At 37.7% G+C, this 27636-nt stretch overlaps 1 protein-coding gene across 2 annotated transcripts; it reads left to right on the top strand.

Moving 5' to 3' along the window:
• Positions 1–1805: 1805 nt before the first annotated feature.
• Positions 1806–27029, top strand: kdm4aa (lysine (K)-specific demethylase 4A, genome duplicate a). Of its 2 annotated transcripts, XM_077199810.1 has the most exons (23): positions 1888–2003; positions 3378–3537; positions 3651–3826; positions 4339–4453; positions 4573–4766; positions 5374–5423; positions 5508–5611; positions 5696–5833; positions 6263–6684; positions 7175–7350; positions 8174–9494; positions 9669–10590; positions 12299–12389; positions 16644–16825; positions 17671–17866; positions 18704–18780; positions 19221–19276; positions 20580–20688; positions 22577–22765; positions 23235–23405; positions 24131–24250; positions 24321–24413; positions 25679–27029. In XM_077199810.1, the coding sequence occupies exons 2-23, from the start codon at positions 3391–3393 to the stop codon at positions 25814–25816; spliced, it is 5187 nt and encodes a 1728-aa protein (XP_077055925.1). In that variant the 5' UTR covers positions 1888–2003; positions 3378–3390; the 3' UTR covers positions 25817–27029. The 2 variants fall into 2 exon arrangements, with proteins under 2 accessions (XP_077055923.1, XP_077055925.1); XM_077199808.1 differs by having other exon boundaries at positions 1806–2003; positions 8174–10590.
• Positions 27030–27636: the final 607 nt, after the last annotated feature.

Here is a 27636-nt window from a genome sequence, read left to right as displayed (position 1 = left end):
GGGTTTTGTACATGTTTCTTGTGAGGCTTTGCTGTATCCTGGTTCCTTCAGCTCATTTCCAGGGGAACAGATGGTCCCTCTCGTGTGTGTGTGTGTGTGTGTGTGTGTGTGTGTGTGTGTGTGTGTGTGTGTGTGTGTGTGTGTGTGTGTGTGTGTGTGTGTGTGTCCTTGCAAGAGAGCCAGATCTCTGTCCATCTCAGTTTAATGTGAAGGCATGTGGACTGGATTCTGTTCTACATGATTCATTCGTTGTGTGTGTCCTCCTCCAAAAACCCAGCTACCGGACAGGAAGGTTTGCTAATTATATAAAAACTAATTATCTAACTAAAATAGCCCCTTTGCTTTAAGGTCAGAGTGGTTGTTTCCCATTGTAGATACTAATTAACAAACAATTACACCTAATTCCCAGTTTGTAGACAATAATCAATGCCTTTGTTTATTGCTGGAGCTTCGAAAAATAGTTTTTAACAGGTGGTCTGGAAACTGACAACAATTTGTCCAAGGGTTAAATAGTCATTTTTAAATTTATTTTAGATATTGCAGATGTAGTATCTTACAGAGCTATGTTTCTTCGTGCACAAGTAATATAAATTATCTATTGAATTTATATATTTGTATCTGTGATGAGTGAATTTTAGAAATAATGTCTATTATTTATGCAGTCTAATATATACATTCACATTGGCAGTATATGGCTCTATAAAGGTTTATAGCTATATTATTTGTTCAATAGACTATATCACATGTAAATGGTTGTATATGTATTTAACCTATTCTGTGGGAGTATAAACTATTCTTTATGTTTGCATCCATATGACTCAGATGTATTTCAGATATATTATCTGCATAATTGTATATATACACAGCTATTTGGCTGTGTATATATAATGCATGTACTGAGTTAAATAATCTATGACTAAAGAGATGCATACTATCTAAATGCAAATAATCTATATAACATTCATAGACCGTATAGGCTACTCAGACATATGACTCTATATGATATTTGAGATATATGCATGTACAGGCTGTATGAGCTTTTGTAATATGTATAGAGTTAAAATATTATGTATACACTATTTATGAACACTATAGGTCAGTAGGTACATCTATATACAATCTAAAATTTCACATCTATTTCCCTCTAAATGAGATGCATGGATAGCATCAGTGCCATAGGGATACACAGTATCCCTGTGTATATATATATATATATATATATATATATATATATATATATATATATATATATATACAAGCTTCTGTCTGGGATTTATAGAGACCTCAGACTTAAATGGAGAGTGTTATACATTAATCTACTGTATATTATTTATGTATTCTATAGCTATCTACTCTATACGGCCTCATGATTCATATTATATATAAGGCACCATATCATATGTGGAGTGAATACTTACAGTATATCCCTATATGATATATATGACTGCATCTAAATCACTCTTTGTCTTTATCGATTCTATATAATACAAATAGTCTATAAAAAATAGGCTATATATTTTATATCTATGATCCATATTATTCTATGATCCCATATCGTTCATATAGAGAGATTTATAGTTCATTTAGAGAGATTTATACCTTAACATTTTCCATATTATCCAAAAGGCCCCATAGGGCCCATGTGCAGAGCGTTGATTAGGGGCCGCGCGCAGGGGAACGCCTTCTTCCATCTTTAGGCTTGTTCGACTTGAACCGGCGCTGCGCAGACCGATCGGTTGATGACATCAAAGTACCGCGAGAGCGATTCAAAAGCATAAGGAGCCGTCTGCTCTCTAATCGCTCTCGCGGTACTTTGATGTCATCAACCGATCGGTCTGTGCAGCGCCGGTTCAAGTCGAACAAGCCTTTTGTAAACACTGCGCGCGCATGCGCAGTCACGCTTCACTCTAATGGAGGACATGTCTGGTTTGTAAGCGTCTTTTTCTGCGCTGTTTTTCTGAGTTTTGCGCCCTCAACACCCCTCAACTGAGCCCGCGACACCCGTGAGTAAAGTCCTCTCAGCCTCTCCTGACACATATGTGCGTGTCTGTGTGTGTGTAGGGTGATTTCATGTGTGTTTCAGTGCGTGAATGTCGGTGTTTATAGTAGTTAGCCATCAGGCTCATCAAAGTTTGGAGCGGATCAATAATTCATGTCATAACACAGTTATACACTTCCAAAAGCCTTTAATTACACTGTGTTGAGGTATATGAGCGTGTGTGTGTTGAGCTGAAGCGGTGTGTTTGTGCGACAGGAGTAAGTTTGTGTTCATTTGAGCGGCTTTAGCCGTCAGTTTGTGTTTGGTGTTGTTTTTGCTGTGAGTTTGAGAGATTTCGGGGTCAAACTTGAAATGTTCCTGAGCAGAACCTGATTATGACATTGTGACACATTCATAGATGTGATGCTTTCTGATTAAACTCTCTGAATTATCATATATTATGTGTTTATCTGGCTAATGTCAGCTAGCATGCTAGTGTGAGTTTACACAGGTGCTTCAACATTCACAATCATAACAGTTATTAAACACTACAGTGGGTTAATGCTTTTATTACATACTGTGAGCTTGAATAAAATAGTTTACTTATGTATTTGTGTAAAAAGAAATGTATAACGTTTATCATATAATGTTGATAATTGAAAAAAGTTAATTGAGGTTATTTATGTCAGTAAAGTGCATGTTGTCAACTGTCATAAGTTGTTTTATTCTAGTTTTTCCAGTTTAAATCAATTTGAACTTAATTAATATTCTCTAATTAACTGCTTTTTTATTGTTGTTTTTCTAAATATTTGTTTTAAGTTTAGTTTAGTTGTTTCAACAGGTTGGAATTTTTGTATTATTTTTGTTATTATAATTAAATATAATTATAGTCATAATTTAAAAAAATATTAATACATTTAATTAAATGAAAACATATTTTTTAATTATTTTATAAACAATAATTTTTTATTAAACATTAAATAGTTTTTGAAACTGAGCTTTTTTTATTACTTAATGAGTATTTATTTATTTTTAAATGATTTAAAATTGATTTTGAATTGTAGGCTACGGTATATTATGCTTTTATTTCTCTTTTCGTTATTATTATGATATTTTGAGTTGCTTAAAGTGATCATGAATGTGTGTTTGCGCCTTGACTAGTAGTAGTAATAGTAGTGGTGGTTTAAATGTGGAGTTTAGTAGTTAGTCAGGTGATGTTTTCTGGAGTAAAACACTTGTTAGGAGAATAATGTAATGTAAATGCAATGCAAATTTTACTTGCAAGAGTACAATTTTGTTGCAAGAGTTAAAAAACAACACAAAAACTAGTATGTTATGTCATGGATTTTTTGTTGTTGTTGATTTCTTTATTTCTGAATTCTATATGTTTTTCATACAGTTCAAGTGGCAGAATGGCTTCGGACTCGGTCTCCCAAAGCTCCCAGAGTCCTGCCATCAGGATCATGACCTTTCATCCCACAAAAGAGGAGTTCAAAGAGTTCAACAGATACATCGCATATATGGAGTCGCAGGGGGCGCACAGAGCCGGGATGGCAAAGGTTACCCGCTCTTTGTTGAAGTTGATAATAAGATTTTCATTCAGTTCAGATCGCTGTGAGAGACTTTTTCGTGTTGTAGATGGGAAGTTTGCAACTGCGTTTGTTTGTTGCAGGTGGTGCCACCAAAGGACTGGAAGCCCCGGGGCACATATGATGACATCGATGATCTGTTGATTCCCGCCCCTATTCAACAGGTGGTCACTGGCCAATCAGGGCTCTTCACTCAGTACAACATCCAGAAGAAGCCAATGACAGTCCGCGAGTTCCGCAAAACAGCCAACACAGACAAGTGAGCATCAAATGTTCATGTGTTTAGATACGGTTGAATCCTAATTCAAATTCAGTAAGGTCTTTTTGAAATCAAAATGACTGCTAATTTGCTTTTTAATAAACGTGTTGGCATGCAGGATTAATCACATTATTTTCTAAAGGAATAACATTCTCCACATATGAAGTGATTTTTCCTTTTTTTGCTGATGTAACCAACAATTCAAAAGTTTGTTTGATGAATAGAAACGTGAAAAAAAAAGCTTTAAATCTTTTGTAACATTATAAATGTCTTGACCTATAAAAGCACAGACCCCAAACTTTTAAACAGGAGTGTAAGTCTGATTGAACAGGGAAACGTAATATTAGCTGATAATATCATAGCCTACTTTTCAAATCTCGAGGCATAAAAACTGCCAACATTATCACCCACTGTATATCCTTGTTCGCTCTGAGATGCGTCACATTATAAAAGTAATGCATTGAGAATGTCGTATCACTGTTTAATAAAACGATTCTCTAACTCGACTCCAGGTTCTGTAATCCCATTTATGCTGATTTTGATGAACTGGAGAGGAAATATTGGAAGAATTTAACATTCAATCCACCATTATATGGAGCAGACGTCAGTGGAACCCTGTATGATCCAGTGAGTAATCTTTTTGTTAAAAAAATATTCTTCACCACTATATTTCAGTTACAACCCCTGTACACAGTGTTATAATAGTGCTATTCAATGATTGCACATATATATGTGACTGTATACAGGACGTGACGGAGTGGAATATTGGTCGTCTCAACACTATTTTGGACACTGTGGAGAGCGAGAGTGGAATCACTATCAAAGGAGTAAACACTCCGTATCTTTATTTTGGCATGTGGAAGAGCACATTCGCCTGGCACACAGAGGACATGGATCTCTACAGCATTAACTACCTTCACTTTGGAGAACCCAAGACCTGGTACTGTCTCAACTCGTGTTTAATGTTTGCATTTACCCATAGGAAACAAGCATTTGTTCTTATACACTACCATTCAAATGTTTTTAAAATAAATTATTACTTTTATTCAGCAAGGACGCATTCAATTGAAGCGAAGTGACAGTAAAAACATTTTTAACATTAAAAAGAAATCATTTCAAAGAACTGCTGTTCTTTTTAACTTTCTATTACATCAAAGAATCCTGAAGAAAAAAAAATCAGTTTTCAAATTTAAACGCTTTTCACCATTGCTAATAATAATAAATGTTTCTTGAGCAGCAAATCATCATATTAGAATGATTTCTGAAGGATCATGTGACACTGAAGACTGGAGTAATGATGCTGAAAATTCAGCTTTGATCACAGGAATAAATTACATTTTCAATATATTCAACATATAAAACAGCTATTTTAAATTGTATTAATAATTCACAATATTCCTGTTTTTACTGTATTTTTGATCAAATAAATGCAGCCTTGGTGAGCAGAAGAAACTTCTTTCAAAAACATTATAAAAGCTTTCAGACCCTATTAATATTCATATCGTCCTAAAGAGATTTGAAACGCTTTATTACTTGGTCTTCTGCAGGTATGTTGTTCCTCCAGAGCAAGGGAAAAGATTGGAGCGTCTTGCTAAAGGTACACTGGTCTTAAAAACATAATTAGAAACCTCTCTTTCAGCAGCTCATTTACTCACGACTCTTCTCATTTTCATTCATGCAGGATTTTTTCCTGGAAGCGCCCAAAGTTGTGAAGCCTTCTTGCGACACAAAATGACTTTAATTTCACCGTCAATTCTGAGAAAGTACGGAATACCGTTTGAGAAGGTTAGTTACCTTATTTTTATCATCTTATCATGTCATGCTTGATTTTAATCTCATGATTTGACTTCTTTCTGCTTAATTCATTAGGTCACACAGGAAGCAGGTCAGTTTATTGTGACCTTCCCATTTGGATATCACGCTGGGTTTAACCATGGCTTCAACTGTGCAGAATCCACCAACTTTGCATCCCAGCGCTGGATAGATTATGGCAAACTGGCAACATTGGTACTTTTTTTAACCTCAGTTTTTGGACCTTAAAGGTGCTCTAAGCGATGTCACGCGTTTTTTAGGCCATAACATTTTTAGTCACATACAGCAAACGTCTCCTTACTATCCGCTAGCTGCCTGTCCTCTGAACACTGTAAAAAAACGCAGTCTCTGCAGACACACCAGGCTCCACAAACGGCAACAAAAATAAACTGGGCTAACCCGCACCACGAAACATAACAAACTGTGCCAGCCAATAACCGATAAGAAGGGTTTGGGGGGTTAGTGCGCGGATGAGGAGGAAGGAGGGTCTAGCTAGCCTCCGTTTTGTTTGACAATACTTTAAACGTCAACAAGAAGTGACGTCACCCGACATCGCTTAGAGCACCTTTAAGAATTGAACCGCGGGTATTTGTTTTTGATTGTTGATGTGCGTCTCTTTCTCAGTGTTCCTGCCGGAAGGACATGGTGAAGATATCCATGGATTTGTTTGTTCGCAAGTTTCAACCAGAACGTTATAAACTTTGGAAAGCAGGAAAGGACAATGCGCCCATTGACCACTCAAAGACCACACCAGTGACGTCAGAGCTCCTGACAGACGGAAAGACAGAGAACGAGAAGGGAGAGCTCAGCGATAGCAGCAAAGAGGAGAGAGGAGAAGCGGAGCCTGGAGAGGAGCAGAACGCTAAAGCTAAAACAGATGGTGAAGAGGGGGAGGACAACACTGAAACATCACCTGCGAAGGAGGTGAAAAGAGAGACCGATGGTGGAGAGGAGGAAACAGAAGTAGAGAAAGGAGAGCTGGAGGTAGAGGAGAAAAAGCCTGTTAGTGACGAAGAACCTAGCAGCACTTCAGAGCAAATCAACAGGTGTGTAGAAAGAAACTTTACTAACCTTATTAATATTATAAGTGAACCTCAAGGAACATATTAAAATAATTTTATAAAATCCATGTCATGACCCCTTAAATTAATACTATACACTTTATATTAAGTGGCTGTAACAACTATGTACTTACATTGAAATTAATAATTTGATACAATGGACTTATTGTATACATGTTTACATTGTACTCATATTTAAAAAATACCTGCATGCAATTACATTTGTAATTACACTGCTGACCCTTCCCTTACACCTTAAACCGACCCATACCACCACACCTGACCCTAACCTTACCCGTATCACACCTCAATAGCAGCACAAGTGTTTACAATACAACATCAACACAATAAGTACATTATACTTACTTTTCGATGCAAGTACACAGTGCTTAAAGCCACTTAAAACTACACTATAATTAGAATTTCAACCCACTAAAGTGTATATTGATCTCTGATCTCCCTTCTCTTCATACAGCATCAGTCCAAAGCAGAACGTGGGGCAGAAGCGGCTCAGACCCAGCACTGGAAATGTAGCTAAAGAAGAGGACAATCAAGTGAAGGTAGAAGAGGAGGAAGTTGAGAAAAAGAAAGCCAAACTCAGCCAGACTGAGACAGGCGACGAGAAAGAACAGTCCATCTCCGCTGACCCAGGTACAGCCTCATATACAGCATATGATACCTGGCGACTAGGGGTGTAACGATGCATACATTCGTATTGAACCGGTGCAACCACCACAACATTGCCCAACATCAAATGACAAACGTAATTAAAGTGTAACTAAACTGCACTACTCATTATTTTGTGCTTCACGGACCAATTATGGGTTTGGACCAATGTCTGCAGTGTGGGCCGATCTTGATCAAGCGACACTGTCACACAGCGCTAAGAGATCCAGTAAAGAAAGCATTTGAAGTCGCCACAGAAGTAATAACATCGCTGCGAGATCTAGTGAAAAGCATTCAAATTTCTCTGTTATTAACGGATGAAACGGCGCTGACGTGGAAACCAGGAGAAACATTGTGCCATGATGAATGAACTAGTTATAGGCTTTAAGTCCACAAATCAGCAACATTCACCATGGATTTACTGTAGTAACACTCACTGTAACCATGGAAGTTTGGCAGGAATAGTAAAATGCTTTCAAGTACATCACACATCTTTTTCCAGCACTTCAAAACTCAAATATTATCATATTTAAATGTTATTTTTAATGTGATGACCAAAACATTATTTGTTCATCCTTTAAAGATTACCCCCATTTATAAAACTAAAAGTTTCAAGATGTGGGAAAACTCACACTTATTTAATCATTGTTTTTTCCCCCAAAAAATGTAGGAATTTTCTTTGGCATTTCTTTCTTTATGCTATATCGAAAACGTACCGAACCACAACACGAAAATTTTGTGAACCGTTACACCCCTACTGGCGATTCTATAATAAAAATACTAAACTGACCAATGTGTGTTTCTGCAGGTGATGTTAAAGCTGAGGAGACCATGGAGACAGACACGCCCCCTCCACAGCAGCAAGAGAATCAAGCCCCTCCCTGCATGGAGGCGGAGCTCTCGCCATCAAACCCCACCTCCAGCAGTGACATCACAATGCAGCAAAGAGATGACATCGCTTCTTCTGATCCCAGCGATGTCACCTCATCCTCACAATCCACAAACAGCATCGGTGATGATGTGGCTCCGCGCAGTGATGCCTCTCAGTCTGAACATGTCACTCAAAGCTGTGATGTCCAAACCATCCCTGATGACATCACTCCAAACACTGATCTGACAACTGTTAGCATCACTGATGCTCAGCCGAGTGACGTCACGCCCCATTCCTGTTCCAGTGACATCTCTGCCGCTGACGTCACAGCCCTCGTATCTGTAACCAGCACCATCTCCTCTCAACACAGCATTTACTCCGCCCCCACCTGTGATGACATCCCAGAACCCAGCAACAGCAATATAAACACCATCAGCTCTGGTCCATATGAGCCTGGCATTAACTCCGCCCCCACCTGTGATGACATCACAGAACCCAGCAACAGCAATATAAACACCATCAGCCCTGGTCCATATGAGCCCGGCATTAACTCTGCCCCCACCTGTGATGACATCACAGAACCCAGCAACAGCAATATAAACACCATCAGCCCTGGTCCATATGAGCCCGGCATTAACTCCGCCCCCACCTGTGATGCCCAATCAGAATCCAGCAACAGCACTATAAACACCATCAGCTCTGGTCCATATGAGCCCGGCATTAACTCTGCCCACACCTGTGATGTCCAATCAGAACCCAGCAACAGCACTATAAACACCATTGGCCCTGGTCCATATGAGCCCGGCATTAACTCTGCCCACACCTGTGATGTCCAATCAGAATCCAGCAACAGCACTATTAACACCATCAGCTCTGGTCCATATGAGCCCGGCATTAACTCTACCCACACCTGTGATGTCCAATCAGAATCCAGCAACAGCATTATAAACATAATCAGCCCAAGTCTGTCTGAAGCCGGCATTAGCTCCGCCCCCACCTGTGATGTCCAATCAGAACCCAGCAACAGCACTATAAACACCATCAGCTCTGTTCCATATGAGCCCGGCATTAACTCCGCCCCCACCTGTGATGTCCAATCAGAACCCAGCAACAGCATTATAAACATAATCAGCCCAAGTCTGTCTGAAGCCGGCATTAGCTCCGCCCCCACCTGTGATGCCCAATCAGAACCCAGCAACAGCACTATAAACACCATCGGCCCTGGTCCATATGAGCCCGGCATTAACTCCGCCCCCACCTGTGATGTCCAATCAGAACCCAGCAACAGTACTATAAACACCATCAGCTCTGTTCCATATGAGCCCGGCATTAACTCAGCCCCCACCTGTGATGTCCAATCAGAACCCAGCAACAGCATTATAAACATCATCAGCCCAAGTCTGTGTGAACCCGGTATTAACTCCGCCCCCACCTGTGATGTCCAATCAGAACCCAGCAACAGCACTATAAACACCATCGGCCCTGGTCCATATGAGCCTGGCATTAACTCCGCCCCCACCTGTGATGTCCAATTAGAACCCAGCAACAGCATTATAAACATCATCAGCCCAAGTCTGTGTGAACCCGGGATTAACTCCGCCCCCACCGGTGATGTCCAATCAGAACCCAGCAACAGCACTATAAACACCATCAGCTCTGTTCCATATGAGCCCGGCATTAACTCCGCCCCCACCTGTGATGTCCAATCAGAACCCAGCAACAGCACTATAAACACCATCGGCCCTGGTCCATATGAGCCTGGCATTAACTCCGCCCCCACCTGTGATGTCCAATCAGAACCCAGCAACAGCACTATAAACACCATCAGCTCTGGTCCATATGAGCCCGACATTAACTCCGCCCCCACCTGTGATGTCCAATCAGAACCCAGCAACAGCACTATAAACACCATCGGCCCTGGTCCATATGAGCCTGGCATTAACTCCGCCCCCACCTGTGATGTCCAATCAGAACCCAGCAACAGCACTATAAACACCATCAGCTCTGGTCCATATGAGCCTGGCATTAACTCCGCCTCCACCTGTGATGCCCAGTCAGAACCCAGCAACAGCCCTAAACACAAGCCCAGCATTAACTCCACCGTCACATATCATGTCACCACAGAATCCAGCAGCAGCGCCATCAATCTCACGCTTGCAGACTCCGCGTCAGTGGGCGGTAGTCCGGTGTGTCCGCCCGCAGTCCAGCACATCTTCCAGAGGACGCTGAGCCCTGCCGAGGTGCTGCACGTCCACAGCTACGCTAAAGGAGATTACAGCGATCCCGAGCCGCGCATTCGGCATGAGAGTTACAGAGACAGCGACTCCGATAGCGATTCCCAAGAGGACTGCAAGGTGCGTATGATGCCGTCTGTCTCTGTTGTTTAAACACCTGATTCATTAAAGGGATTGACCACTCCGCTAATGAGGTAATTTTGTAGATTTTGTAGAAGTTAGCATCACCCTCGTTCCCTTATCAAAAAACCAATAGGGTTTTTCCATTAGCTTTTGGATTTTTGCAGGAAATAAGCTCTGTGAACAATAAAGGTGTTTAATTATTCTTACATGTTACATTCATCATGAAAACCTTCACAAATTGCCACAACTGTTATGAATTTTGAAGTCTAAATACAATCGGCAGAAGTAAAAAGCTAGAGTTTTTACTACACCACGGTCACATGACTTCAACGTCACCACCATTAATCTTCACTCTTTCAGCCAAACTCTTTATTTTAAAAAATAAAACATTTGAGTTAGAATAGTTTACAAGAGTGTGATTTATAAACTAGCTGTAAAAATGAACAAGTGAATAGATGAGTGTCTCTGACGACCTCTGTAGTCTCATTTAGCCACTTGTTAGCAACTGGCTTTTTCAAGACAAGTAAAAGCTTAAAAAGATCACGACTGGGTATTACTGATATATTTTATGTCGCAGAATAAAATGTGAAATATATTGTGAGGTTGTGTTAACCACAAGCCATTTTTCAGCCATTTAACCAAAAACCCATTCAAAAAACCCACTGACTTTGGGAAGATGGAACCAGAATTTCAAAAATGCTAACTTGTTTCTAGGTTTAATGACTCATTCCTGCAGCACTATACAGAAGAAACTCGAAAAATGTGAATATCGTGCAAAAAAGTCAATGTATTTCAGTAATTCAAATTAAAAGGTGAAACTAATATATTTAGTATATATAACTATATACATATGCATGATTATACTTTTCAGAGGGCCGACATTTCTGTATTTAAAATCCTTTTTTTAAATTAATTTCATTTAATGTTCTAATTTTCTGAGATTTTGAATTTGGGGTTTTCATAAGCCATAATAATCAAAAATTATAACTTTTGCAAGATATTCTAATTTTTCGAGTTTCACCTGTCTATTGCAACTCAGTTAGCAGTGCAAACGCACCCACAACATGAGTGCTGAACGTAACTCTCCTTCTTGAATGCTTGAGCGCTAGATTGTGGAGGATGCAGTTTTTACCACCTCATGCTAGCAAACGATCCTGGTGCTGTACAGCATCTCTCCGCTAGCACAGTCCCGACTATTTAAAATGATGAAACTGCACTCTGCTACTTCACATGTCTGGATATGAGCCCGCTTACAGCGCTCTCCCTCATCTAATGAATTACTGCTGTCATCAATTAAAACAGCTCTCTTAATACAAGTATGAGTACCACCTGCTTTCATGATCAGTAGTAGCGTGACTTTAATTGCTCCAGGCAATATAACAAAATAATAAGTCTAATTTACATGGAAAGGAAAGTTAATGCTGAAAAGAGTAATAATTTAATTGAAATGCTCAAATGCATTTTAGTGCATTTAGCTGTGGAGATGATGCAGGTTTATGTGCTAAGTGTATTTATTGTATAAAAAAACTGTTCTGACTTATTATTTGTACAATTTTTTTTATTTTATACGTTTTAGTTTTTTCCCCACATTTGACTGGTATTTCTGTCACCAAATCACACCCCCCCCTGCAGTTCCATCATAATTCACCAGGGGGTTTGTGCACTCTGCTGTGTATAATGAGTGCGAGTGTGTGTCTTCCTGCAGAAAGAAGATGAACGTCCAATGGAAGCTCCGCACAGACTTCCCAGACTCCCCAGGCATCATCCTCTGATGAAGGACAGCATCAGTGATGAAGGTCAGTGTGCATGTGACAGTGTTGTCATTGTTAACTAGAAGAAAAACTATTAAGAATCATTTTCCGAAAGTGAAATAAAGCTGAATGAATAACCGTAAACGTTAAAAAAAATTTACATTTTAAAATTTGTTAAATTTTTACTAAAATTACTAAAACTTAAGCTCAAAAAAAAAAAAGTTAAATAGAAATTTAAAAGAACACAAAATCTAATAAAATGACCAAAGCACAAAATGAAATTAGTAAACGCCGAACTAAAATAAAAATGAATACTGAAAATATAAAAAGCTAATTCAAAATATGAATAAACACTATATTTTATTTATACTATAATAATGTGAAGATAACTCTAATATGTGATTTGTCATTACTGTAATGAGCCACTTTTCAACCAATCAATCGACTGCCTCTGTATTTCTACTAAAATATCAGTGTTACACGAGCTTCTGCTAAAGTATTCTCCCATAGCAAGCTGTGGAACCAGAAAACTCATTCTGTCATAACTTCCAATCATAATTAATTATATTATAAAGATATTAAATATACTATAGCAAATATATTATTTTAGTATATTACAACTAGGGCTGTCAAGCGATTTGAATTTTTTAATCTAGTTAATTACATTATGTGCAAATTAATCGGAATTCCCCTAAAAGATAATTTATTCAAGTCAGTATTGTGTTAAATGAGAGAAGCATAAAATAGACATTACAAAAAGTAGCTTTAGAAAAATATTTTATTTGATTCGACATAAAATTTACTACACATAAAATTTTAAGCTACAACGGCCTTTTTTTCAGGAGCTGCATCTGAATTGGTATTTAGATATATTTACAAACAAAATTGTTTGCTTACCAACATTCTTCAAAGTATCTTTTATGTTTCATAAAAAACGAGAAAGTCATACAGGTTTGAAACAACACAAGTGAGTAAATTATGACAAATCTTTCATTTTTGGGTGAACTATGCCCAAAAATATAAAATTATTTTTTAATGAAATGATACTTTAAATAAGAATCTAAAACTGCCAGTAGGTGGCAGTAAATGTCTTAATGAGTACTTTGTATTTATTGATCTGTTGTATAAAATCAATATCACATTTGTGATACTTGTTACTCGTGTAATATTGCTTAACTATATCATATGATATAAATATAAGGGCAAAAACTCATACAGGGGCCAATATCTTGAATTTTAGGGTTATTCTAAGGTCTTGAATCACAGTGAGTTGTTTCTCTGCAACTTTATGAAACGTAATATGACCTACATAGGTCTGGGATAGGGCGGGTGTGTTAAATGCGTTAATCACATTAACATGTTATTTTTTTATAAATAATTAATTAAATGACTGCATTAAATCAACTGCCCTAATTCAAACATATGTTAGTGATGAGCTCCATGTGTGCTGCAGTTGTATGCAGCTGTGCATAGAGTCCCACGCTATTTTCCACTGAAAAATCGGTTCAGTCTGAAATCCGTTGCAAGTGTGCGAAGTGTGTAATTTCTGCGCACTAGCACCACCAAACAGAATGACAAACATCTGCACATCTGTGCAAACCGAGAGTCCTGCCCTAAACTCTTGACACCACTGGTTGAGTCGGGGTTGCTATGTCGGGCTACTCAAACAGAGCAATGTTGAAATGTTCCACAGAGTCACAGTGTTGGACTTCAGGAAGTCCGTTCACATTTATTTGTAGAGCACTTTTTACAATACATTTAGTTTCAAAGCAGCTTTACAGAAAATGCATGTCTAGTCTACATTACAATTTAGAGTGATCTGTTATCAGATTTGTCCAAGTCCATATTTCAGAAATGTATAATTCTAAGGTAATGCAAATCATGAGGTTAGCTAATATCATGTATTAATTTAATAAATAAATAATGAGCTCACTAAAGTAATTATTACAAACACCATACAGTCACCATATTACAGTCACTATATGAATGCTTTATGTACAGTTGTCACTGCACATTTAACTTTGACAGAAAGTATTTTAACAATGTAAAAAGTTGCGGTAACACTTTAATTTACAGTATCCTTGTTACATATCTTACATGTACTTACTTAGTAAACAGTAAATTGTGCATAATTACATGCAACTAACCCTCAACCAAATCCTAATCCTACCCTAACCCTATAGTAAGTATGTAGTTTATTAATGTTACTTAAAGGGGAACTAAAACAAACTAAATATAATTCGATAACATGTTGGTTATTAAAATTGTAAACAAATTAATAAAAAAATAATGTTAAAAACAAAACGCATATGAAGTTTTTCCCAATACTGAAATGAACAGTTGTTGTTATTAGAGCGCAGCCGTTTTCGATGACGTCACTGGCATGGTACCACTGTAGGCTACTAACGTTATGTCAGGCTACTCCGACTGAACTGACTGATTTTGACAGTATGGACAGAGAACTGTACAAGTTAACACTAAAAACAGCATTTAAGTAAGAAATTGAATCATCAAATGAAATAATTCAACTGCATATTCTTCACTGTAGTAATGAAACGTATACAGCTTCTTATATAGACTGCTGTCACTTTAAGAACTACAGTAATGCAGGGATCTAGAATATACTGATACACATAGAACCTTGTGTTTTTGACACTTTAAATTCAATATGACGATAAAGAGAATTTAGTTTAGTTAAATTTTGGCAAGGCGCGCCGCCGCGTCTCATACACAGTTTGAAAGCGGCTGAAATCACAGTAATAACTATCTTGCGGGTATCGTCGATGGAAATTGCTTATTCTGGATTGCATCCTCGATGTCGGATTCATTTAGCAAGGTGATCTACGGTGAAGGTGAACATCACGATAACAACTACGAGGTGAGTGGAACTTGCTTACAGGACCCGTCGGGGTCACGTTTATGCCATAGTCATTTTGCAAACAGGTTATTCGGTCTTTGATGGCATCGGAGGTGTTATATTCGCTTGTTAGACAGATCACAATGCAATAAGACCCCCCTCTTGATTTGTTATACTCTTGAGATGCTATTTTGCTGGAGCTTTTTTTATTTTATTTTTTATTGCAACAATAAAATATACAAAGATTTGTACATGAATATACACCTCACAACAAGTAGGAAAAACATACATAAGAATATGTAAAAAAATAAGAATAAATAGGTCATGCCAGGGGTGATATTACAATAATTTAAAGTAACAAAAAGCTTCATAAGTCTTTCTTATTTTTTGTTCTTAATTGTATCTAATGTATTACCATATAGTTTAATCTCTTTTATAAAGTGCTCAAAGCTTGGCTTAGCTTTAGCCCATTTTTTCACATTTTTTTGTGATATTTTCCAAGTAAAATAAAAAGTTTTATAAGGAAGCACATCATACTTTTGAAATCAACATTGTTCTGCACAAAAAAATACTACCTACATCATACAGATCAATTCGTAAACATGTTTCAAACTGCCTAGAAATTAAATTTGAAACATCCAACCAAAACATTTTTGAATATATACAATAAAAAAAAAAGATGAGTCACAGATTCTTTGGCATTGCCACAAAATTCACATAAGCTTTCAATATTCAAGTGGAAACGTTCAATAAGTAACTCCGTGACAGGGTAAATTCAGGGTACAATTTTATAAGATCCCTCTCTAATTTTATTATTAATAAAAAACTTATTTGTTATAGACCATACTCTTTTCCAGTTCAAATTTTCATATAGACCAAACCCCTGTTGAACAAGGCAAATAGTTTGTTTTTAAAGTATTTCTAATATATTTGTTACTGCATTTATCTGTTAATATATTAATATCCCCAATAAATATTGTATCACTACAAAAACTGGTTTGACGATCAACATTTATAGGATAGAATCCAGGATTTTGTAATAGTGATACAACTCTGCTAGGGATTGCATCAAAAATAATAGCATATTCTTTTGGCCTTACAGGAATCAAAAATGTATCGAGAAATTCAGAATATGTTAAAAGTAAACCTTGTTCATTAAGCAACTGATTAACAGTAAGAATTCCGTTGTTGTACCATGTCTTATTAAATATTGACATTTTGCTGGAGCTGTCTAGGTAGCCTACCATGCCAGTGGCGTCACAGACCGTTGAAGCTCAATAATAGCTATAATAACAGCTACTTCCTATTTCGTTTCAGTTCCCCTTTTGAATGTATAATTACACTATAACACTGACACCGCAAAATAAAGTGTAACCAAAGCTGCTAAAAATACCATAATGATGCTGCATAAAAGCATCCTGTGATTGTGTGTGCATGTGTAGAGCTGCAGGATCAGGCTGCATCAGAGGAGGACGGGCTCGACGGGGAGGCATGGGCGCGACCTTTGACCCAGCTGTGGCAGAACAAACCATATAATCCAGAAAGAGAGAGAGAGTACAACAGAGAGATGGGTCTGCTCCCTCCATACTGCGCTGTTTGCATGATCTTTCAGGCTCATCAACGGGTACGGTGGCCTGTTTCAGACGTCTGCCTTTATTTCTTTTAGTGCTGGGCGGTATACCGGTTCATACTGTTTATTTTTGTTATGATATGAATTTTTAATAAACCGCAATGTATGCCGCTTTAACAACGTTGGGAACACGGCGCGACACAGTTTGAGAGGGGTCGCTTTTCACTGCTGCACTGTAGTGAGGGCACAGCTTAGCATGACAGTGAAGATGGATAGGTTAAACTATAATGGACAGGTGACACATTATATTACAGTGTTTCCCATATTGGTTCACAATATCAACACTGCCAACCACATAGATTTTCCAAAAGGTTGTTAAATAAACATGAGCACTGCACGTTTCAAAGTCAAAACGCTGCGCGGGTGTTTTTATATGAATGTATCTGAAGTGAACTGACGGTCTTTAGAAAAGTTTTGCTGTTATTTCAATTGAATTTTTCTTTATCTTTCCTGATAAAGCAGCGTTTATGAGCACTGCTCTGTGTACAGACGTTATCGGGGAAACCGTTATTTCTGCCGCTCCTACAGCACCTCTTTGGTTCAGCCTTGCAAACCTGTATTAATACTAGTGTGGATTTTTTCTACAATATTCACTCATGACAGTAAAATAGTGCGTTCTAAGTCAATCTACTGCAGTATTTCCCCTCTCAATCAGTAGAAAATGTGGTTAACACCCAGTCATGCTTGAAAAATAAATAAAAATAACATCATATACCGTGAAACCGGTATAATTTTGAGAAATACCGTGATATGGATTTTTGGTCATACCACCCAGCACTAATTTCTTTCCTGTCACGAGAGTACAACGAAGCTCTGACACTCGCTGTGTGTGTGTTCAGTCTGAGGGGGGCGAGAGCGAGCCGGCTGTGGTGATGCCCAGGGGTCAGATAAGGACCAAGCCTCTGATTCCAGAGAGATGTTTCACCACCACCACAGAGGACAGCGCCGAGGTCCAGACGCCCACACCTCGTCTGGAGGAGGACGGGACCAGCCTGCTCGTCAGCTGCTCCCTGTGCAGTGTCCGTGTGCACAGCAGTGAGTACTGACCTCTCACAATACTGCAGGAGACACTTCCCTATGGGGTGAGAATTGTTGCATTTGTGGATCTTAAACTTAAGATTTGTGGAACTTAATCTGTTTATTTGGAATAATACAACAATTCTCACCCCATACTTCCCCTTTACATACATTGCCAGTGAAAAGTTTGGAGTCAGTAAGTGTCTTTTTTGTTGTTGAAATTTGTACTTTTATTCAGAAAGCAGGCATTATGTTGATCAAAAGTGACAGTAAAGACATTTTATAATGTTGCAAAAGATTCTATTTCAATTAAATGCTGTTCTTTTGAACTTTTGAATGAAAGAATCCTGTAAAAAATCACTGTTTTCAACATTGATAATTTTCAGAAATGTTTCTTGAGCAGCAAATCATCATATTAGAATGATTTCTGAAGGATCATATGACACTGAAGACTAATAATTCAGCTTTGATCACAGGAATAAATTACATTTTAATGTATATTCAAATAGAAAACACTTATTTTAAATTGTAATCATATTTTTTCTATATTACTGATTTACTGATTTATTTGAAAACATTAACAAATCTTTCCGACCCCAAACTTTTGAACGAAAGTGTAGTTTGTCTGTTTATAACATGGATTTTAATGTAATTTCTTTCAGTTATGATGCCTCAAATTAAGAATAAGAATATAATCTATTAGGGAACAAATGTCCAGCATGCATGTGAACTACTTCAGTACTGTTTGAAAGGCATCCCAGGATGCACCATGGTGGTCTCATCATAGATTTGAACATACTTTGTCAGAAAAGGGTGTGTTTGTAAAATCTGTTTAATTTGCGCTGTTTGTTCCAGGTTGTTACGGTGTGGCCCCTTTGAGGATTTCCAAAGACTGGAAATGTGCCCGCTGTAAAGCCAACGCCTTCGCTGAGGTGCATATAAAAGTCTTTACATATAGTGGCCCAAAAATCTTTGGACACTTGGATACCCAGAAATACTGTGCTTATTGTTGTAAAAAAGCCTTATAACTTTCTTTGACGTTTTCTCCTGTAAGATTGAGGCTATCAAAGCTCCAAAAATACAACATACATGAACGTCAGTTTAAAATACGAGCTACGGACACTAGGTGTATACAAACCTAGTATTCTTTTTGTGAAATGTTTTACTTGAACAGTGTCTTTTACTTTAAAACGAATGGTTTCTTTGATGTTTCTTATCAAATGCAGTGACATTCATACATTAAATGTGACATTAAGTGTCCAAATACTTTTTGGGCCAATGTACACCTGCATTAAACACACAATGATCTTTCATCTCTCTGTTTAATGACAAGTATGATGTCAATGATGTTTGAATCTGTGATTCTTGACAGAGTTGCTGTCTGTGTTCGTTGAGAGGAGGAGCATTACACAGAGCCAATAATGGCAAGTAAGTAAAACAGAAGTCTACTAGAGGACAGGACTTACGTAGGTAATGCCTCCTGACCTAGAAGTTACATTAGTTCTTGAATTCCTGGAGCTGTGTTTTTGTGTGCTTTAGACCAACAAGAACCTTTTGTTTTCATGCAACTTTTCCTTATTACACAACTAAGGTGTGAGATTACAGGAATCAGTTAGTGTCTTACAAGGCGAGTTTCACAAAACCTCTCAAGAACTTCACAAAAGAAAGAAATTAAATTTGCTTAAGTAAAATTATTTATACCTCAGCATATAGAGAACTATTTGTTATACCATGTGTAATTTAACTTAATCATTATAATACATGTTTATTACTGTACTACAAATACTCTACTATATACAGTCAAACTAAAAAGTATTCAAACACCAGAATTTATTGGATTTTTTTTTTTAACTGGTGGATGCAGGACACCATTTAATTTCACTAGTTAATTTATGTAAGTGAGGATAGCAAAATAAAGTAAACTGAAGCCTATTATACCCAAACATTCTTCATACAGTGGACTACCAGTAAAATTTATAAAAAAATTGGGACCAAATATTATTCAGACACTTTGACCTGACTTTTGCTGGAGTGTTTTATCTTTAATTGCTAATGCAACCTTTTTACACCACAGACTGAACAACATTAAGCAAGCATTGCTTGGTAATTGGTTGACCTTAATTGGTATTATCTAATTGTGTAGTTAAATTTAACAGCTGACAGATATTCAACATAACTCATCTGTGAGACAGTCTAACAGAAGGATGGACAAAACCAGTGAAATATAAACTGATTTGATAACTCTGAGTTATTGTCATATTTTATTACCATTTTCTAAACAATAACAAATGAACTGTGATATTGTAAGAAATGTTGAAGGTGTCTAAATACATTTTGGTTTGCCTAGTATATATATATATATATATATATATATATATATATATATATATATATATATAATTATTATTTTCTTAAAATATTTTTTTTACAGTAATCAGTGAGATTAAAAATTAATGAACCATCACTGAAAATAATGGTAATTTCAAAAAACTCAAAAGTAAAACTTCCAGACAAACTATAATAATGGCCCACTGTAAGTGGTCCAAAAAAGAAATTATTTTCCTAAATGGAAAATATAATTGCTTATTTTTATGTTTTGTTTCTGAGGTGAAATGTGACTTGGACATGTTCTTGAGATATTTTTTGAGATTCATCCTGCTGTTCTTTCCAGCATCTGTTTATGTTGTATAAATGATCAGCGCTGGTTCCTGACATGTGTCTCCATGCACAGATGGGTTCATGTCCTGTGTGCGGTGGCAGTGCTAGAGGCTCGCTTTGTGAACATCGCTGAACGATCACCCGTGGATCTCAGTGGCATTCCCTTACAGAGATTCAAACTGGTGAGTTTCTGTGTGGAAACCGCAACATTTCACTTCTTAATGATCAGGGGCCTCATGTACAAAGACTTGCGTTGAATTCATACTAAAACATTGCGTACGGACAAAGCTGTAAATGTGCGTACGCACAAAAAAAATCAGATGTATGAATCTCTGCGTACGAAGGATCCCACGCATATTCTCTTTGTACATCCCAATTAACGTAAAAATGAGCGCACATGCACGAGCACAACGCCCCACCCAGTCTCCTCCCTTAATTAAATACATTTAAATATGGTAATGAGTCCACTTTGGCAAAAGAAAGGAGTAAGAAAATGGCTAAAGCAAGCGGCAAGAAGTGAAACTTTACAGAAAGTGAATCGGAGGTGCTACTATCGGAGGTAGAAACGAGAAAAAAAAAATATTTGGAACTTTAATTGTCCTCCGGAATTAATAACAAAAGGAAAAAATATGAGTGGGAGAGTTTGGCTGATGCCGTCAATGCGGTGGGATCTGAAAGTCGCACTGTAAATGGACTTAAAAAGAAATGGTCTGATATAAAGGTGGACATTAAATGGAGAACTGCTGCGCACCGACAAAGTGTGGGCAGAACAGGCAGTGGTAAAGGGGTCGATGAACTTACACCCTTTGAGCAGAGAGTTGCCTCAATTATGGGTGACACTTTACTCTCTGGAGTAGTATCTGCTGCTGTGGGAGACTCGGAATTACTACAGGACTGCCACGAAGGTAACTGATATTATCTGCACATTTATTGAATGGAAATGTTTCCGATTCACATATGCAAATTCTTCTTCAGATGGCGCCTTTATAGCAATGTGTGTGCAGTCGATTGCTCCGATTACATTAGGAAAACCGGCTATCGCTGCAAATTGCGTTTTAATGTTTGGCTGGTCAACTGCATCATATGGGAACCTTATACCTGGTAGACATGCGGATGATCCCGACCCATACCGCTGGCATTGAGCGGCTCAAAGACGACTGGCTTATTCCTGAGCGGTCTGTCAGTTCCCTTTGGAAAGAACCAGTTGCCAGGAAAGCAAGTGTTGTCAGCACCTGCAAGGGAATGGGTATTGCGTGGCTCCTCGCTGTCTCTCTCTTTAGATTCGGACCCAACTCAGCACAGAGCTCCAAGAGGATAGCCCTTGGAAATCTGAAACGGCTGATAAGCCAGTCATCATCCTGGGCCAGAAAATCATTGTGGTCCCTAAAAACTCATTCTCTTCGGATTCTGCCATTAGCAATGTCCTCTAATAAGGCCAAAGCTGCCATTGCCATAGACTAAGGGTTGTATCAATTTGCATATGCTTTTATATGTTCTTACTTAATTGCATAATTGATAGAATATTCCCATAAGGCTCGTGTGACAATATATGTAAATTATTTTATAAATTGCAAATTAATAGCAATGCTTCCCACAGGTGGTAGTGCGATAGACTTGTAGAACAATTCGCTGTGTAATGTTTGCAACTTAACTTCATTGCCTATAAGAGTCGCCAACGGACAAAAACTATGAGAAATGTACGTACGCCAGACATGAAATTGCGCACATTCTCACGTTAATTTCACTGTTAGTACATCCGACCGTGAGCGTGAAAGCTGGCGTAAGCAAAGTTTTTATGCGTACGCAAGATTGATACATGAGGCCCCTGGTTTTACACCAAACCTCCATCAATCAACAACTGGACCTGTCTTAAATCATGTCCCACATCCTTCATGCGAGAAAACGACACATTTTGGCACAGTTTGTAACTTCAAGATGTTGACTTTTACTTGAATGGCTTTAGTATAAGCAGACACGCTGTTATTTAGATCTGCACTTAGGGCCTTTTCCTCTAGACTCACTTTCTCTGAACTGACTTCCTTAAAGCTCTTCTCTTGTATCTGCTTTTAGAAGTGCTACTACTGCAAACGGCGGATGAAGAAAACGTCGGGCTGTTGTGTGCAGTGTTCTCACGGCCGCTGCCCCACCTCCTACCACCCGACCTGCGCACAGGCTGCAGGCGTCATCATGCACCCGGACAACTGGCCCTTCGTCGTCTACGTCACCTGCTGCCGCCACAAAGGGCCGGTACAATCAGAGGTGCTGAGCTCTGAAACTCTAAAGTTCTGCAATTTCACACGACTGCTCTATGAAGAGATGTGGCTGCTTCAAGGGGAACAGTAGTCACTTCCCGTTTCCTTTTTTAGATATTTTTAAGCAGGACATAAGTGTTTAAATACTTTATAGACCACTATAGAACAGATTATGTCTAGCTTTTTCCTTTCTCTAAACCTTAATTAAAAAGTCATGTTTTTATGACAGTGATCGTTTTCATTATGTGCACCCAAACTCCACCCACCATTGCTTCCCCTGATATAAATAGTATATTTATTTTATTCTAAAAAGCATCTACCCTCCTATCCACTAAGTGACCGTCATTTTATGTTGATGCTAGGATCAGTCATTTAAAACAAATTACAGAGAAATTTAAATGATGGAATCTAGGAAAATTACAACACAAAAAAAAACAACTCATAGAAGACTTCTGATGTGTGTTTCTCCTCCGCAGCGTAATAAAGCAGCCATGCGAGAGCTCAGCGTGGGTCAGAAGGTCATCTGCAAACACAAAAACGGACGCTACTACCAGTGTGAAGTCATACAGCTGACAAAAGAGACATTTTATGAGGTCAACTTTGACGATGGCTCCTTCAGTGATAACCTTTTCCCAGAGGACATTGTGGTAAGGGACAAGACGTGCATTTAACTAATATTTTAACTAGATTTTAGAAGTCATGGAAAACCAGGAAGTATCAGGGAATTTTTTTTTTTTTGCAGGCCTGAAAAAGTCACATTAACGACTTTGAAGTTATGGAATTAATAAAGTAATCTTGAAAGTTATTTTAAAAATCTGGAATGAACATACACTCGTGATCAAGTTTGGTGTCAGGAAGATTTTTTAATGATTTTTAAAAGAAATCTCTTATGCTCATCAAGGCAACATTTATTTGATCAAACATTGTCAAATATTATTAAAATTTTAAATAACCATTTTCTATCATAATATATTTTAAAATGTAATTTATTCTTGTGATCAAAGCTGAATTTCCAGCATCATTACGCCAGTCTTCAGTGTCACATGATCCATCAGAAATAATTATAATATGCTGATTTACTGCTTATAGTTGAAAAAAGCTTTTTAGTATTGTATAAAAACTATTTAAGGAGTCTTTGATGAATAAGCAAGTTCAAAAGCACAGCTTTTTATTTGAAATGGAAATATTTTGTAACATTATGAATGTTTTTACTGTAACTTTTGGGTTAATTTAATGCGTCCTTTCTGAATAAAAAATATTACATATATATATGTATTTTTTTTTTTTAAGTACTGACTCCGAACCTTTAAACCGTTGTGTCTAATTATGACTACAATGTTACATATTCTTGTATATGAATGTTTTTGTGTAGAACCGAGACTGCGCTCAGCTGGGTCCGCCACCGCAGGGGGAAGTGGTTCAGGTCCGATGGACGGATGGTCTTGTCTATGGAGCCAAATTCGTGGCAGCTCATGTCATTCAGATGTACCAGGTAAATGTCAGAGAAGAGTTCAAGCCAAGGTTCCTGTGTTTGCGTTTAGTAAATGACTGCTTTTCTTCAGGTGGAGTTTGAGGACGGATCGCAGCTGACTACTAAGAGAGATGACGTCTACACCCTAGATGAAGAGCTGCCCAAGAGGGTCAAATCTCGTCTGGTGAGTCCTATATGTTAAGGATTATTGCAAGTAAAAATACCAAAATAAAATTTTTTTTGACATGACCAATAATACTTAATAGTCGTTGAGCTTGTATAATTCAAAATCTTCAGCATATAATGTTCAACAGTCAGGTTCCAGAAGTAAAAACTCTATCAATTGTTAATTTTCTCCAAAAGGAAATTGATTTTTTTTAAATAAACTTTTAAAGACCGACCAACTGTTAGCTGCGAGGGTTTTAATCGCTGGCATATGCTTCGTTTGAAGCCGTCAGCCCGCTATATAAAATAATTGCGTTTAACAGCTGAATTTGTGTTGAAAAAATACGTAACTCGTGATGCTGTACAGAATATTCCACCAATCAAAGAGTTGCGCGAGCAAATCATGACAAAAGAGCTCGGCAGTGAACGCCCACGCCAATGGGCAGCAAATGATGTAATCAAGACGAGCCGCTATGAGATTTGTGCTTGTCACATTTTTCATTTGATTATACTGTTTATATGTTGATTATACTATACCTTTATTCACTATTCGCTACATTACTCCACTAATATAATCCACTTGAAGGAGTGAATGAAAACGAGTGAGTGAATTCAGACACTATGTGCGCTGGAAGGGTTGCCGCTTTAGCATAGTTTGTGCTTGCTGTTTGATAATCATTTGAAAACTTAGCAAACTGGCTGCTCCAGTAGTAATGAAAAGATTTATCTTGAACTCTGTCATGGAAACTAGAATGTATAAACTTTAATTAAACAATCTAATAATCAATTAAAAAGGAATTTAGACCTGTATGATATTACGCTGTACCCACATTGGACCAGCGGTTTGGAAAATGGATGGATGGATGATTCAGTTACAGACGTGGGAATTCATTCGGCGCACAACTGTCACAGTGCATTATGGGTATTCTCTTGCCGTTGAGCATACATCAGTTATACACTCTATATTTTGGTGCATTGTGGGATTGAATGAGTGCACTTGATAAGATCCACTAGGGTTTCGGAAACCACTACAAATGGCCGTTCCCTCAAATAGTGCCCTATTTAAAGGGTATAGGGGCGATTCTTTTTATTAGATTTTCAAATACTTGTTTGCTTCAAATCAAAGTTTGTAATGTTGTGGATTCACCTCGTAACTGATTGGTTCATGGCTTTTAACTCTTTAATGAAGACGTTTTTTAAAATCACAATGGAAAAAAACGTAGCTTAGAAAAGTACTTGATTTTCATGTGTGTGTGTGTGTGTGTGTGTGTGTGTGTGATTCAGTCCAAGGCATCGGACATGCGCTTTGACGGGATGTTTGGAGAGAAGAAGGTTCAGGAGAGCAAGAGACAGCGAGTGATCAACTCCAGGTACAGAGGGGACTATATCGAACCCGTCATCTATCGAGCCATCATGGAGTAGCCAGCGACGACACGGCCTTCATCACCTGAAACCACCAGCGGACTTGAGCACACGGTGGCTTTCAGTCTGCAGGCGTCCCACACCTGGATGGGTTTCATCTGTTCTGATCTCATCCGAGTCGAGGCAGGGCGTTTCACAGTGTCTTTCTCAGACAATGCAGCTTCAATGCCCTTTTAACCTCAGCTCTGTGAAACTGTGCCACAAACACATTATCATTCTGTTCATGAAGTGCTCTCAATCACATTCATTTGATTCAGAATATTTGTAATCTCCATTTCATAAAAATATCGAATTTTATCAAATCGCATTAATTTATTTGACTTAATTCAGGGTGCTGTTTCTACCCGTATTGTAGCGACCGGAGGTGCCATCGCATTTTACGGACGCGGATCTCCTTTTTTTAAAGATCTACACTGTCATAAATTGTGCAGTTGAGATCCTGAATATTGTACATTATTTGGAACATAATGAATTCAGCATGTCTTTGAGAGGCATTTTGTACAAGCCTATTTATTACCTGGTGCTTTACGAAAGTAACTTCTGCAATATACGTGCGAGTTCCAGTTCAGTGCCGATGAGTGTGTCTTTTATTGGAAGGAGGAACTGTAGATGCAAAGCTCATAGCGAAATGCCAAGGATCTCACTTTCGCAGCTGTTCAGAGCCCTGCCTTGCATTCTGTTCAATACACTTTCATTTAATGTAGCTTACTGCTGTCAACATTTTATCAAAAGCCCCACGGATTTAATAAGCTATTTTTGCACTTCTCGGCTGTAATTTTATGAATTGTCATCTTTTTCCTTGCCCTAGCCAAGCTCTAGAGACAGAAATGCTCTTGTGAAAAGCTGAGGAGGCCCATGTTTGACCCGTACGGTCTGCCGACAGCATTTGGAGAAAGTAAGGTTGTTGCAGTTCGATAGATAGGGCTAATCTTCACTATTAAGAAATTATACAAATATTTTTTTCTATAAAGAAGCCTATTTTATTGCTGTTTTATGATACATGTTTAATGTTCATATACTGTGAGATAGAGTTGTATGTAGTTAATTTAAAAAATCTCGAGCTTTCGGCACGTTTCTTCTGCCTCTTGTTTTGTTTTCGAACATGAGCCTCGTTCTCACTGCACTTCTGAATGCAGAGGCTCTAGGACTTCCATACATGTATTTTGTAAAAAAAAAAAATCATTAATGTGCATCAGTAAAAGATGTGAGTTGACATGGTGTCTTTTTTTGTTTTACTTGCATTGCAAAACTAACTTTTTATCACAGTGTTTTCAGTTGCAGGCAGACTGTATCTTAAACCATACCTGCAAATCCGTCTCCTTTTGGCAAATTTCTCCATTCTGACAATGAAATAGCATGATGTTTTTTTTTTGTTTTTTTTTGTCAAAACTTGTTTTATTTAACCTTTAAATCATATTTTTACGGTTATTTTATGTTATCATAAACGTTGGTGTCGTTTCATTATAATGCTGCGAAGTAGTTCTATTTTAATTTTCCCGGGACACTTTGAACTGCTGATTCCAATTAAATTTTTTGAAGAAAAATTCCCCATCCATCACCTTTTTCACCAGTCTGGAGTTTGCAGGTATGATACAGTTATGTAAACTGTAAATAACCTTTATCGCATTTTATTTCATAATCAATAATATGGCTGAAGAAGTAAAAAATATATATTTATGTTAGACTATGATAAGTATAATTTGATTTGTTTGAAAAGTTTGTTTGAGTTTTAGCCATAAGTTTTTATTAAAACTGATATTCAGAACAGGTGAAAATATTTTGCATACAAATCTAAATAAACACGTCATGTATTTATAATA

This window comes from Siphateles boraxobius, unplaced genomic scaffold (assembly GCF_051911475.1).
Source record: "Siphateles boraxobius isolate OS27281-9 unplaced genomic scaffold, OSU_SipBor_1 41, whole genome shotgun sequence".
Taxonomy (NCBI): Eukaryota; Metazoa; Chordata; class Actinopteri; order Cypriniformes; family Leuciscidae; genus Siphateles; species Siphateles boraxobius.
This window is presented reverse-complemented; position numbering and strand designations above follow the sequence as displayed.